This window comes from Phodopus roborovskii, unplaced genomic scaffold (assembly GCF_943737965.1).
Source record: "Phodopus roborovskii unplaced genomic scaffold, PHOROB, whole genome shotgun sequence".
Taxonomy (NCBI): domain Eukaryota; kingdom Metazoa; phylum Chordata; class Mammalia; order Rodentia; family Cricetidae; genus Phodopus; species Phodopus roborovskii.
This window is the reverse complement of record NW_026126613.1, coordinates 6,955,407-6,971,047: the sequence shown is the minus strand read 5'-3', so window position 1 is coordinate 6,971,047 and position 15,641 is coordinate 6,955,407. Positions and strand designations below refer to the sequence as shown.

Genomic DNA, 15,641 nt, shown 5'->3' with positions numbered 1-15,641 from the left:
ATATATCATAATATGACTATGATGCTGTGATCAAAGTAAACATCGATAAGTTTGCTCAGTCTTGGAGAGTCAATGAAATAAGCAAAGCATGCCATAGCGGACAACTTTATGGTTACAGAAGCAGTCCACACTGGGTGACTGCACAATCCATGGTAAATAGCTGATGCAGTACTGAGCATGGTCCAGGCCCATACCTGCAGAATGTGAGAAGCATAATGTGAGAATCAAAACCAGACAGAGTTGGGTGAAAATTATTGCACACATATACACAGAAAGAAATATATATGAATTGGGTTTCATTACAGGAATCTTATATAAAAGAGCAAAACCCCAAATCAAATTGATCCAAATTAAAGAATTCCAAACAATGGGAAACAATCACACAGAAAGATAAACTTGCTGAATACAACAAAAAAACTATTTTTCATCTTTAGGGAATTAACTTTTTGTGGGGAGGGTGGGGGAAGTGCTGATAATAGAACCCAAGGCTTTCCACAGCAAAATTTTATGATTACTTAGAACCCAAGGCTTTCCACAGCAAAATTTTATGATTACTATCTCATAAAGCTTAAGTTTGGACAGTCTGTCTTCTCACTGAAAAAAGTAAAGAGGCAATATAAATGTTATTAATAAGTACAACAATTTATACTTTCTTACAATATCTATCTTATCTCCCCATGATGCTGTGAATGTAGTCTCTAATCTACCATGTAATTTCTAACCAAAAACAGAAACTACAATGAGCTGACATGGCTTCCTGCATCACTCACATTACCAGTAGTCACAGTTACAAATGATATGAAACACTACCATCTACTGGGAACATCTGGTAATCACAAGGAACAACAGGAATGTGCTTTTAATACAAATAGTAAGGAGTATTCCATTAGCACTTTGGTAATACATAAGACTCAAAGATATATTTATATCAAGAAGATTAAAATCTAAAAAGAAATGTAGAAAATAAAAATGAGTTTTAGATAGCTGTATGATCATTAAGACTGATAACTACTAAAAACATGCAAAGTGTAAGACATTTCATACAGCAGTATAAAAAACAAACTAAATGCATAACTGGCATTTAGAAGCTGTAATAACACACAGGGAAAACCCACATTTGAACTCAATTAAGTTTAGTTATTTGTATAATACAGGGTTAATGTGCTGTAAATAGGGAAAAATAAAATAGTTTCAAGTAGCTAGAGCCCACAGTAGCTGTCACATTTGGTGGAGGACTTTCATAATTTTTAATATCTAGCTAAGAAATCTGGGAAAAATTTCTTAGGAATACAAATGAGAAAAGTGTGAGAAACACTATTACTGGTAATAGTACGGAGATGACAATGGGAGGGTGGAATATGTTATATGATAAAATGTTCTCTGAAACAAACTACATGTAGTAATACAACACACGAGGTAGCATACACAGGCACAGTAAGGACTGACAGAAATACCACTTTCCACTTCCAGGTATGGTGGGAAGCTAATTAAATCCCCTAATGAACACATAACCACACTCCTCTAACAAATGTGTGGATATTTACTTAGTCTTTATACCTCTAACAACTCCAAGAAAGCCTTATTTGTGGAACTGATTAGCTTGATGAACTTTCATGGTGGCTTACTGCAAATGTGACTATGGATTCATATGAAGTTTAAAAAAAAAAAAAAAAAACAAAAACAAAAACAAAACCGTATCAAACACATTCTCCATTGATGTAAAAGAACTTGTATGTAAAATCTGAAGTAGTGAACAGGGGGAGAAGAGGATGAGAGGTTGTAGAGAGAATAGCAGTTACAGACTTTTCATGTTTCTTCTGTGTCACAACTACATGCATCATTGAAGTTATGTATTTGGTAATATCTGATTTTATAAATCACACTGAACGTTTAAAGTCCTTTTACTTTATGAGGGTGTACTAATGTGTGCACACCTATATACTGACATGGTAAATGTGACACATAAATATTCCTCTGATTCCATCTTCACTGTAAAAAAACAAAACATATTTGTGCTTCCTCTAATTGCCCTCACAACATGTGCCTCACTCTATGCCTGCTTAAAGCCAAAACATATACAAGAATTTTATTTTATTTAGCACGGAATGCATAGTACTTGGAAGTACTTAGCAAGCACATGGTTGGAGTTTGATAAAGTTCATTAAATAAAACAATGAATGAATGTAAATATATATTGTACACCTTTTCTTCCCATAAAATTGGCTTGTGCCCTACAAACAGAACAGATTGTTGTTCCATTAAGAATGTAACATGGATATTTTTGAAGTTCAGTTCATGTGGCTTCACCTTATTAACTTTTTTTTTAAGCCTGCAAAGGAGAAATGGTATGCAATTTATCAAACCATTTCTCATACTGCCAAACATTTGGGATTTTCCCAAACTATTTGGTTTTTAAGAATGTCAATGAATATAGGAATTAATATGTGAGTTGAAGTTACTATTTTTTTCCAGATTAGGCTTCCAGAATTTAACTAAAAAGCAGATGCTTTCATATTATATCAATCATCTTTTTTGTGAAATCTAACAGAAATACAGATTTGCATTCATTTAAGACATATTCTCTATATTTTGTAACATTTTTATTTCTGCATTTCTTCATTTTTATTAAAATAAATCTCTTGTTTCAAAGATATATTTATAACTTTATAATATCTATTACAAATAAATATTATAGATTGATTTTATGTGCTACAAGTACTCTCTGTATTTGGTTATTCTTAATCTTTGGATAGTTGTATCTTTAGTGGTCAGAATATTGTATTACTTTTATCTAATTGCTGTACAGGTTTCTTTTAAAACTTTTGTGGTTTTGCAAAATAACATTGCCACTTCAAAATTACTAAAGCACAAAACAGTAACAATAACTTGCTCTTTTCTTTGCAACAGACAGAGACCATTACAGAAAACCACAACCAACCAAAACCAAGAGTCGTGGAGTCCAGCTCCAACTGATACATCTATACCACAACTCCTCCACCTAAGGTTCAGGCATCACCAAAAAGGAAGTGGAGAGAAAGATTGTAGAAGTCAGGGGAAAAGGGAGTTTTCTGTGACAATTGTGTCTCCTAAATTGTCAGAAACAACATCCATGATGTCTCACTAACATGACTGCCTAGAAATGACACCAGTACACATGTTAAAGTGAAAGGGGGCTGTGATGAAATCTTTATTGTACAAATAAATCCTGTGTGAGGGTCGGAGAATGGAGCTTGCCTCTAGCTAACCATAGAGGTCTAGAGGTCTATACAGACAGTGAGATAGCAGGGTAGAAACAGGATATAAGCAGAATATTCTCTTGCTGTCCATTTTCTGTATTCCCTTCTAGGTGTTCCCCTGTTCGTTGTTGACTGCTCCACAGGTTGGGGCAGGTTGCATCTATATATTCAGAAATACACACACTAACACAAACAAAATTAGCAAGTAAAGAAAAAGAAGCCATTAATTTGAAAGACATCAAGGGTTCAAAAATATAGGGCGGTGTCTGGAGGGAGGAAATAGAAGGGAAAAATGATGCAATTATAGTATCAAAAAGGGTTCCTTACTCAGTGTTGTATTGCTGTGAAGAGATACCATGACCAATGCAACCCTTAAAAGAAAAGAATGTTTAATTGGAGCTTGCTTGTAGTTTCAGAGGTTTAGTCTATTGTCATCGGGGTAGAGAGCATGGAGGCATGCAGGCAGACATGTTGATGGAGTAGCTAAGAGTTCTACATTTAGATCCACAGGCAACACAGCAAGAGAGAGACACTAGGCCTGGCTTGATTTTCAAAACCTCAAAGACCAACACTATGACATTTCCTCCAATAAGGCCACACTTATTCCAAGAAGGCCAAACCTCCTAACAGTTCTCAAGGTGTGCCATTCCCTGATGACTATGTTTCTTAGGGTTTCTATTGCTGTTAAGAGATAGGGAGACCATGGCACTCACAAAGGAAATCATTTAAGTGGAGAATACAGTTTTGGAGTTTTAGTCTATTACCATCATGGGGGTAGCATGGTGGCATGCAGGCATACATGTTGATGGAAAAGGAGCTGAGAGTTCTACATCTTGATCTTGAGGTAGCAGAATGTGAACTGAGCCAAATATTCTCCAACCAGGCCACACCTCCTATGGGCTTATGGGGGCATTTTCTTTTAAACCACTACACTAAGCATCATATATGTGAAACATATTCTTATTCCAGCCACCACATATATCTGCTTAAATGCATTAAAAGATTTTAAAATACACTTAAATGATTAATCTGTCTAAAAATTTATGGTCCATTTATGGAAAAACTCAGTATTTTAAAACTTACTTTAAAATCTTTAAAAACTTTTCCTTTTTTATATTAAAATTTTTAAATGAATTTACATTGGGATATTTCAGATATGAACCATAAAACTACTGAAAATAAACTATATGTTTGGGTGGAGGAGAATTGTAAGGAAAAACATATTTGATTTAGGAATGAAGTGGAGTGTGGTGGCATATACACGTAAAGGGAAAACATGAAAACTTTGGTACTGTTATATAGATACAGCTATGGATATTGAACAAATAAATGAGTCCAGGTATGGTTTGAAATCATTAAGGAAATGGATCTATATGCTATACACACACACAGAGACACATATACACATGCAGACACATATACACACGCATGCACGCACTAGGTAAGCACACCTAATTTGAAAACCTGAAATCCAAATTGCTCTAAAATATGTTTTTTTTTTTTTTAATCTAACAAAATGTCATACATGGAAGATTCCATATTTAAACAGGTTGAAGTCTAAATTCTGGTATACTTAAACAACAATTAAAATTGTTTTTAGGCTATGTACCTCATATATGTATATAAAAATGAATTTCACATGTAGACTTAAAACTCCCATTTCTAGGTCACCTCATTATTCATATGTAGATATGTCAATATAAAGAAAATTTGAGAAAGAGTATATCTTCTCCAGGTATAAATCTCCTATTGGTTATCCAATTCCATAGGGTTAGTCCTAAGAACTTACACACATGGACTCAGCAGGTTGTGTTTATACACTTTTATTTCTCTATGTAACAACAACAAATTAAAAAAAGGGCAATGCATTTGATAGGGTTGGGTGTGGGACACAGGAGGAGCTGGAGGGACTAGAGGGATGGAGTAAATCACATAAATAAGTACTTAGCTATGAAGTTCTACCAGAAAAAGAAAGTTTAAAAAACATTAAATATGAAACACTTCTGTTCTCAAATATTTTTGATAAAAGATCCTGAACAAGTGTGTGTGTGTGTGTGTGTGTGTTGCACAGACATAAGTGCTCTTTTCCAAGGGAAAGAATTTAGGATGTAAAAATAAAAAGACACATGTGAGAGTCTTAAAGAATGTAAAAATTCTAGGGTGAAAGTAAGAGATCACCAAGAAATCCTGAAGGCAAAAAGATCTAATAAACAGATATACAAAAAGAAAATGAAGTAGAATTAGAAAATGGGAACGGGGCCAGAGATAACTGTGAGCAATGCAGCCAAAATTTGTTCAAAGCACTTTATGGATATGTATGAGAGACTGTAATGAAACCGAAATCGACTACTTGATACAGTTAGCACTAATTAAGCAAAGTTCAATTGGAAAGTCAAGACAGAATGTATCAGGGAGCCATAAAGAGTTAGAATCTAAAAGATGGTTTGATAAGTCGTATCAAACATCAATATTTAGTAATATCAGAAGTTTAAAACATAGGTTTAAGAACAGTCTTTTAGTAACTGGTAAACATGTAAAAACATTTTATTTATGCATATGTTCAAGCAATCAACATCCCATTGTAGTTGGAACATAAAAGGGATGGGGGCCAGCACAGATTAGTATGTCCAGAAGTTAAATAGAAAAATAAAACTTTATGAAGTATATTTAAAGGAAATTTTTAGTGAAGCTAAATGCAACTTTTGTGCTAAAGGAAAAGTGCTCCCTGAACAGGATAAAGGACCAATTTACAGAGGGAAAGAATGATGTCCAAAGGAACAGCAAGGGGCTTGAGAGAAAAGGGTGTAATGGCAGGTACAAAACTGATGACAGAAAACACTGGGTGTCTCTTAGGGAGAGGAAGGAAGCTCAAACATTTCCCTTTAATGAAAACTGTTGTGATGAGGAAGCTAGAGCGGGAAAGGAAGAAACAGAGCAGTGAAGCTTCTAAGTTTATAAATTCATCTTACCTGCCGTAAGGTCCTGGCAACTATGCTTTCTAGCACTGGGCCTCGGTCTTCATGAAGTAAATGAACTTCATCAAGAATCAGGAGTTTTACAATTTGAGAAAGAGCAACATCCCCAACACTTTTTCTTGTTACTACATCCCATTTTTCTGGTGTGGTCACAAGCATCTGAAAGGTAAGAAACAGCAAACTTAAAATAGAGAAAAGGCCACCCATATTAATTATCAACAATATCAATCTAAAATATTTTTGGATACTTCCATATGGCTCAATTACAAAGTGTTTAAAATATTCTAAGATGTCATCTTGTTCAAGAAGAACATGAGTCAATTCAAGAATATATTTCTCCAAGGTATTCTTGTAGGCAATTATTTAAAGCTGAGTGTAGTTTGTTGGTAAATAGGTGAATCATAAAAATATCTTATAATTCGTGCAATGTCAAAAATCAGGGAGGCCAGGGAGGGCAGAAAATTTAAGACGAAATAAAATTTAAAATAAGGCTTTACTCTAGTATGCCATCAGTGCTAGTGTTCTTCAAATGTGGAATATGCTACTATTTATACAAAGTCTAAAAAACTATTCTTTAATATCTACTACAGATACAATACTTTATACATTACAAATTTACATATCATTTGTAAAACTTAGTGGACTCATACAACAGTGGGAGAGCAGAGACTCCAAGCAGGAAATAGGTCAGAGTTTTCACGTAAGTTCACAGAAGTAGACCACCTGGCATTATATAATGAATTGATCTTTAAAAGTATACTGGGACAGAAAAAAAAATAATACCTTCCATTGTAATAATGCCATATTAGGAAATATACCTACACCTAAATAATTCGAAAAAATACATGAGCTATCATATCAAAGCCCTAGTCTCTATCCCACACCACATTCATTGTTAAACCCCAGCAGAGGATGTTAAAATTTTTTGGAGCCATAGTTTATAAATGGTTTTGGGCTAATACATAGGTGCTGGGAACCAAACCTGAGTCCTCTGCAAATGCAGCAAGTGCTCTTAACCTCTGAGCCACTTCTCAAGATTCCTGTATACCTGGTCCCAGTACATTTTATAGTTAACTCTTTTAGAAATAATAATGTGCTATGATGCTACCCACACTGCAAAATCAAAATTTAGGTATAAGAACAATATGCCTTACAGAAGGCAAAGGACACAGTGGACAAGACCAAATGGCAGCACACAGACTGGGAAAAGATTTTCACCAATCCTATATCCGACAAAGGGCTGAACTCTAAAATATACAAAGAACTCAAGAAACTAGTCAAAAAACACCAAATAACCCTATTAAAAAATGGGGTACAGAACTGAAGAAAGAATTCTCAATAGAGGAAATCAAAAAAGGCTAAAAGACACTTAAGAAAAATGCCACACATCCTTAGCTCTCAGGGAAATGCAAATCAAAACAACTTTGAGATACCATCTTACTCCTGCCAGAATGGCTAAAATTAGAAACACCAATGACAACTTATGCTGGAGAGGATGTGGAGAAAGGGGAACACTCCTCCACTGCTGGTGGGAGTACAAACTCGGACAGCCATTTTGGAGATCAGTATGGGGGTTCCTTGGGAAAATCGTAATTAGTTTACCACAGGAACCGGCAATCCCCCTCTTAGGCATATACCCAAATGATCTAAACCATGCAACAAAGATATGTGCTCAACTATGTTCATAGCAGCATTATTTGTAATACCAAGAACCTGGAAGCAACCTAGATGCCCCTCAATTGAAGAACGGTTAATGAATATGTGGCACATCTACACAATAAAATACTACGAAGCAGAAAATAATATTGGAATCTTGAAATTCGCAGTGAAGTGGATGGCACTTGAAGAATCCATCCTGAATGAGGTAACTTAGTCACAAAAAGAGGAACATGGTATATACTCGCTCATATATGTATTTTAGACCTAGAGCAAAGGATCACCAGCCTGTAATTCACACCACCAGAGGAACTAGGATACAAGGTGTATTCTAAGAGATTCATATAAAGTCCCTCACAGATGGGGGAAGGGACAAGTCCCCTAGAGTACAGGGGAAGTGGGGGTGCAGTTAATGGAGAGAGAAGCAGGAGAAAGAGAGGGGGGAGGAGAGGAAAACACCAGCGACTAGAAAGATTGAGTCAGGGTAGAAATAGAAGATAGGAGAGAGGGGGGGGGGAGGGAGGGAGGGAAAGAAGAGGAGAACGAACATAAAAGAGGGAGACATTATTGGTTTGAAAAGAAAACTGAACACAAAGAAAGGTCTAGAGACCTACAAGACTGCCGCCAACTAACAATTTGAGCATCCGTGGAAAGGCTACCATAAATGCCCTTCCTGGAGAGTGAGATCAACAATTAACTTATCCATGGAGCCCTCATCTAATAACTGTTGGAAATAGAAGCAAACACCCATACATAAACACTGAGTCGAACTAGAACCCAGATGCAGAAGGAGAGGACAAGACCAGGTTGTAGAAACACAGAGAGACAGGTGGAGAGGACAAGACCAGGTTGCAGAAACACATAGAGACAGCTGACCTGAACAAGGAGGAGCTAATGGGCCCCCAGACTGATAGCTGGGAAGCCAGCATGGGACTGACTCAGGCCCCCCTGAATATGGGTCTCGGCCAGAAGGACTGAGAAGACAGTGTATCTGTATGTATCTGTAGTGCACAAAAGGACCTTGTGAACACATCACCCATGGAGGGATACTGCCTTAACCCAGAAACAGGAGAGAAGTCCTAGTCCTTACTTCAAATGACCTGACAGATCTACATGACCCCACCTGGATGGCATTGCCCTACATGTGGAATTGGGGTGGGGAGATGGGAAGGTGGTCAGAGTGCATGTGAGGGGGCAGAGAGGGTAAAAGGGAGGGAGGGATGGAACTGGGATCAACACGTAAAATAATAAATTAAAAAAAAAAAAAAAAAAAAAAGAGCAATGTGCTACCAAATCTGAAAAAGCCTGCTAGCATCCTGTTTCTACAGTATTCTTCAGTTCATTAATAAGCGGCTTTGTGTAACTTCAGTTCCCTGAGTCAAAAGGACTAGAAAATAAAGACATTTCCACCTGTTCCTGCATTAGGCCATGAGTTAACTGGCAACACATTTATAATTAACTTAATTTTTTATAAGTACATTTACTTTACCCCTCAGTAGTATAAAATGTATTTTGAAATTATTCCAATGTTATTCCTCCCACTGAGAAAAGTACATTTTGAGATGCTACCATTAGGCAAAATAATTAGTGTGTTACATTTTAAAAACACAAATCAATTTGACACCAATAATCCAAGATTTGCCATGACAGACAGTAAAACTTACCTTAAATTTATATACAGTAAAATTGAAACATTTAGTTTTATATGAAAGCTTCATGACTAATTCAAACTACTGTTAAGTTTAAAGCAAATACAGCATAGAGGACATGCTTCACCAGATGAATTATGCCCGCCAGGAGTCCAAGAATTCAGAAATTTGTACCATAGAGAATTCTTTGAATTTTTACCTAACAACTGAGAGACCACAAAGCTTCCTGTCAAATAACATCTGGGGGAAGAATGATTCTGAGTATGTATTTTATATTCCCCATATATTAAGAGATGGAACTAACTGAATGTTCCTTGAGGAATAAGAAACGCAAAATTCAAGAGGTAGAAGGATACTCTTACATTAGCCAGCTATTGCAGGCAGATGGTCTGCTTCAATGTTATACTGCAGAGCTATGATTAGGCATAAGAAAAAATTATATTGTTCCTGAATATACTTTTCTAATATATTAAGAGTCTCCAGATAGTTACTAAAGAAATAATCAACAAAAAGTACAGCCAGGATTTCTGAATCTTCTTTGAATACCCCATGACAGCGCCCCTTACCAGCAGGAAGTAGTTTGGAAAGAACAACGCCCAAATTCCCAAATATTGTGTATAAATGTTTGTTTTCATTTAATTGGACTTTGTTATATAAAATAAAATAAAATAAATAAATAAAATTAAAAAAGTGATTTATGTCATTTGAGTCGCCTAATTTAAAAAAATATATTCAAAATGATGAACAGAAATCAAAACAGTGTTTGAAGAAAGACCAACAGGTAAACAGCAAGGGGTCATCACCAGAACAGGGCTTTTCTACACTGTAGCAGAAACATAGTGGCCCCATTCATAAGAGCTCACTGAGACAGACATTTGCAGTGAGTACTTTTGTCTATGTAAACCAGTAAAAAAAATTTTTTTTTAAATTTCCGAAAAGAAACAGAAGGCCCTAAAAGATAATTCAACCCAGCAGTACAGTGTGTGGTTACAACTGAAAGTAGGGGTATGTAGGAATATGGGAAACAAAGACTAACAAATGATAGCAGCAGAAAAATACTAAAGTTATTTAGTACAATACAGGGTTCAAGGATATAACTTTTTCAGAGGCTTTCTTTTAGGTTTCTTTCCATGAACAATTCAAAGATTTAACAAAAACACAACAGTGAAAAACAGTAGTTAAAAAGGACATAATTCTTGCTTGGAGTGGGAAAACCTAAATTGGTAGCCTGATACGAAATAAACAAAAATATCAATGCAATCCTTAGCAGTAGGGATGATCTCTAATAGAATGATTGCTTAGCACATATGTGGACTTGGGTTTGATCATTCAAATAGCTACAATTTAAAGATATTGGCTATATTATTGCTCACATCTTCCCTGGTTAGGGAGTTTCACATTTCAAGCATCTAAGCTACTTGTAGACACATGTACTCTTGTCTGTACACTTTTCTATAGCACCTTTCTATAGTACCCATGACATTATCTCAAGTTCCATACTATCATCTCGAACTTTCCCACTACAAAAAGCACTTTTCCTACTAATTAATAGATTAGCATTGCGGCCATAGCATTCAAACAACTGTGTTTGTTCCCAAAATATTTAGTGTTCCTTCTAGTTTTCGAAAAGATATTTAAAAATTAAAATTCTATTTATTCACAGTCTAAATCTGTGTTTCTTCCTTGGAGGTCATTGGCCAGTCTGCATGGAGGGAGGGAGCTGAAGCAGGGAACAGGGTTCTGACTGTTGTGGATATGATGGAGATAGTCCTCTTGAAGATAACTTTGGGAAGCCTAGAGATAAACTCTAATTTGAATTAAATGGCTCAGTCCCCATAAGACTTCATATGTGTGGGTCCTGTATCAAGCCTCCTAGTATAAGTCTTAGTTGCCATATGTGCAGCAGGGGGAAAGCTTCTAACAGGAAACTGTGCCAAGGGTCCAGGCTTAGAGACAGCTTTTAGATAAAGTCAGTGCTCTGGACTTAGAAACACTCTCTATATAAGGGCAGGTAGAGAGCAGGAAGTCTTGCTGGAAAGGGAGTCCCTCATGCACAAGATTATTCAGCTCATCTAGCAGCAAATGAACACATTACATTTCTTATACTTTATTATCAACAAAAGTATAAAATTAAGTTTCTCTCTCTCTCTCAAAAACACATATTATCAATGATACTATTCTCCCTGAGTCAGAAATAACAACCAAATTTACAAATGCAATATGCCACTCTAAAAATTAACAATACTACTACTGAATACAAATATGATCTAGTATAATAGTGAAGAAACTTAGGAAGCAATAAAATATGAATGTATTTTCTTCATATTTATAAATAAGAAAATGACTATATTACTAAAGTGTCACAAATATTAAACAGGCAGGAATGACTAAGTCTTAGAGAAAATGTAGAGCCACTAGAACACTCATTAGAGAGTGCTGCAATAAGCCACAAAGCCACTGTGAAGAGCTCCTTCGGGTAAGTAAATATTACATAACACATCATACTACAGCTACAGGCATGCCTTAGGACACCTAAGTTCCACTTCCAACTCTTACCCAGCAAAGACTTTTCATGGCTGAACAACGTAAACTACTCCAAAACCAATAAAGTCAATAGAACTTCAACAATACAGAATAAAATTTATTAAACTATTCATACAATAGAATACTATATAATGAAAATCTTCAAACTACAAAACAATGTACAACAAAATGAGAAAAGATTCATGTCCTTAATGTTGAGTGAAAATATGAGTTCATATATAATTATGCTTGTAGGAGCTCACAGTTATTGACTCCATTCCATCTTGACTTAAGGTCAGAGAGTTTGAGCTAATTACAGTGAGTTTGTCCAAAGGCATGGCTACTAGATGTCTTGCTCCTCAAGACCAAATAACAAGATGTTTGACTTAGGGCATGGGTTACGAGAAGTTTTGAGTATTGAAGAAGTGATTATGTTTGTTTTTCCTGGTATCATGGTAAGGAAGTCTTTTGCCCTGCCCTTTTGCTTGAGTAATAAACTTGGGGCTGCTGTAGTATTCACTGAGAGCCCTTCCTACTCATTTAATATCTTTTGTCTCTTTTCTTTCTCAATCCTCACTCCTGACATAGCTTAACAAAATTTGTAACATGTTAAAATTTGTAAGTGTTAAACTTTACATAAAGGAAGAAGAGCAGGTGGAGGAAGAGGGTGATAAGACTAAATGGAAGAGGTAGCAATTTGCATCTCAATGTTGGTGGTTGTTACATTGGCTTATTCACTTTGTAATATTTACCAAGCTGCTTCTTTTTTACTTTTGAAAACCATATTTAAAAAATAGCAATGTGTTCATTTAAACATGAAAATGATTCATAACTTACTTAAAAAGAAAATGAAATTTAATTAACAAGAAGGGACATCCAGTTCTAGCACATATTATCTCTTGTGCTATCAAGTATGTAAATGTCATTACTGTGTATGTCACAATGTCACTAAGGCCAGAAACAAAATCTGGAATTTCAAGTATCAATCTGTGTTTCACAACTTATTGCCTGTAAGTAATTTTTAGAGTAATGATGAAAACCTACAAATTTAGACGAATTTTCTTTTAACTTGTCAATCTTCCCCTTAAACAGGGACAGCCAGGAGCAAAAAGCAGACTGAGTGTATTTGCTGTAAATCTTTTAATAAGACACATTTTAAATTTTACAATTCCTTTATTTCCTTAACATTATTCCTGTTATTTCCAAAAGTATTTTTACCTTTTCAATTTCTAAAGCATACAATTATAAAAATCCACATAAGTCAACATTCTTTTCCTGCTGATGACTGTTAGACTCAAAAAAAAAAAGCATGAGTTTGCCTCATGGAAAAGTGAGCCTGCCAAACGCATCTCAAAATTCCACTTAATTAACAAACCCAGAAAGACACAGCAGCTTTCTTGAGCTTTTGCAAACACAAGTGAGAAAGCAGAGCTATAACATATCTCCTTCATTTATACTCCCCCTCCCCAAATTCATTCCTTACAAAAAGAAAAGGGGAAAAACTGGGCCATAAGTTGCCTAGTATTGATATACTTAGGAACAAACTGGCTTCACATTCTCATTCCCACCCTCTGTGACTCTCAGTAATCACTTCCAGGTCCCCACACTAGGAAGGATTCACAGCTGAGGACACTTTTGATCAGCTGTGCACAATTATGGGACACAAACCAGTGCTTAGGAAAGACAATGTGCTAAGCTAGTGGATGTAAGCATTTGTTAAATCACACAATTTAAAGCTTATTAGAGAGAAGGCAAAGAAATATGAAAACTACATATGGTATGCATGGTTTTCAGGAAGCCATGAACGCTGACAAAATTAATTCAGGATATCTCTCTAAGACTAGAATAAAAATCAAATGAGTGCTAACCAGTCTTAAAGTCTACTTCTTACAAAAACCAAAGTAGCCACCCTGCCCGGGAAGCACATTAGAGCTGACCCTGCTGTAGGGGATGAAGGCGAGCCTTCCCCAAGGGCCTGAGAGAAACAGGGCTGACCTGGCCCCACTTTCTCTGCCATGTGGTGGCATGGGTGAGAGAAGGATGCCCTTCCTCCTCTGACCCTTGCAAGTTACGACCCCTGGCCCTGGGGTCACAACATTGAGAGAATTAGCCCTGCCCCTCAACAGCTGCAGCTCAATGGAGTGCTGGCACTCCCACCTTGGCAGGACACTAGAACTGACTGATGTTAAGGGAACAGTTGGCCCAGCACTGAGGGCTTGACAGTACCAGAGATGCCCAACCTTGGATGCCGTCTGCAGCAGTCACGAGTGAGGGCCCTGGGCAGAACAGGAGATATGGCTCTGGTGGTATGAGTGGGTTGCATGTGAGCACCAAGAGCAGAACTGGCCCCCACTCCTTGCTGCAAGCTACATTACGCGAGCTACCCAAGGCAGTGCTGGAGACCTAGCTTGGGTAGTGATGGTGAAGAAAAGCTGACCGGCTGATCAACCAAGCCCACAGATTAAATAATTATGATACATAATTCATACTGACACCCTGACTTTAAATCCTTACAAAATTATGGGGCAGTTTGTTTCTTTGAGACAGATGTCTCTACATGATGAAGTAGGTTAAAGTTTTAAATCAAAAAAAGGCTAAAAATTTTAAAATATACTTTATCTTTGTAATATTTAAAACTTGTTAAATTTCTGTTGACATTAAAATTTGGAAAAATACTTTAGATATATAAAATGCCCCTTTAAAGCCAGAATAACAAAATATATAGTCCAGTTATTAAAATCTAAGACTATATTACTACTATACCATTTTTTTAATTTCATTAAAAAGATTAAAGACTACCAAATACATTTTCAAAGGTGCCTTCCAACTGAAGTACATTTAGTTGATAATGGTGACGATCTGTGAACTACAGTAAAAAGTAATATTCCAGAATACTAGTTCAAAGCTTCCTCTGTGGGAGAAAAGTCAGGCTGGCTACAATTATTACAAATCACAGTCTAACAACAAAGGTAGACCAGGCAACAAACTGGATTTAAGCAGTCTATCATTTTAAAATACACAATCCCAATCCTATATCTATTCAACAAATAAGCTTGAACATTATATGGATGTTTTAAAGATTAAATCTAAATGTCACATGTTATACCAATAAACATACAAATAATTACAATTATGCCAATCTCTGATATACATTGTCAGCTTTGATTGATGGTAACAGCCTCTGTAATTGAAGCTGACATCTTGCAGATTATGCCTGCCCTTGGGACACTTCAACAAATCAGTTAGTTCTAACTCACTTCCCTTTACTCAATTGTAAAGTTCCAGTTTCACCCATCAATTCATGTTCATTAGATCAACTCACACATGTGACGCACCAAGTCTGCTCAAATAAGTCATTACATTTATGTCAAGTATGACAGCTTTTAATTATACAATGAAAATACACAGCCATTTGGGATATTTTCAATTACAGAAGTATTATCACAGCACATTTGCTATGAAATGTAAATCTAGTATATGTAATGAAACATATTCTGGCACATCTTTATCTGAAAAACAACTTATTTTTAGTTAAATTTCATAAGTAACACATATGTGCAATTCAGTAAAATATTCTAGAAATTTTTTTCAAATGGACAAAA

The 15,641-nt window shown here is 35.9% G+C and overlaps 1 protein-coding gene across 1 annotated transcript in view; it reads right to left on the bottom strand.

Moving 5' to 3' along the window:
- The window catches only part of Ascc3 (activating signal cointegrator 1 complex subunit 3), a 286,596-nt gene that overhangs the window by 189,038 nt on the left and 81,917 nt on the right, over positions 1-15,641 (bottom strand). Inside the window, exon 10 of the mRNA XM_051206191.1 lies at positions 6,206-6,370. Coding sequence (XP_051062148.1) covers positions 6,206-6,370 — 165 coding nt within the window. The remainder of the gene's footprint in view (positions 1-6,205; positions 6,371-15,641) is intronic.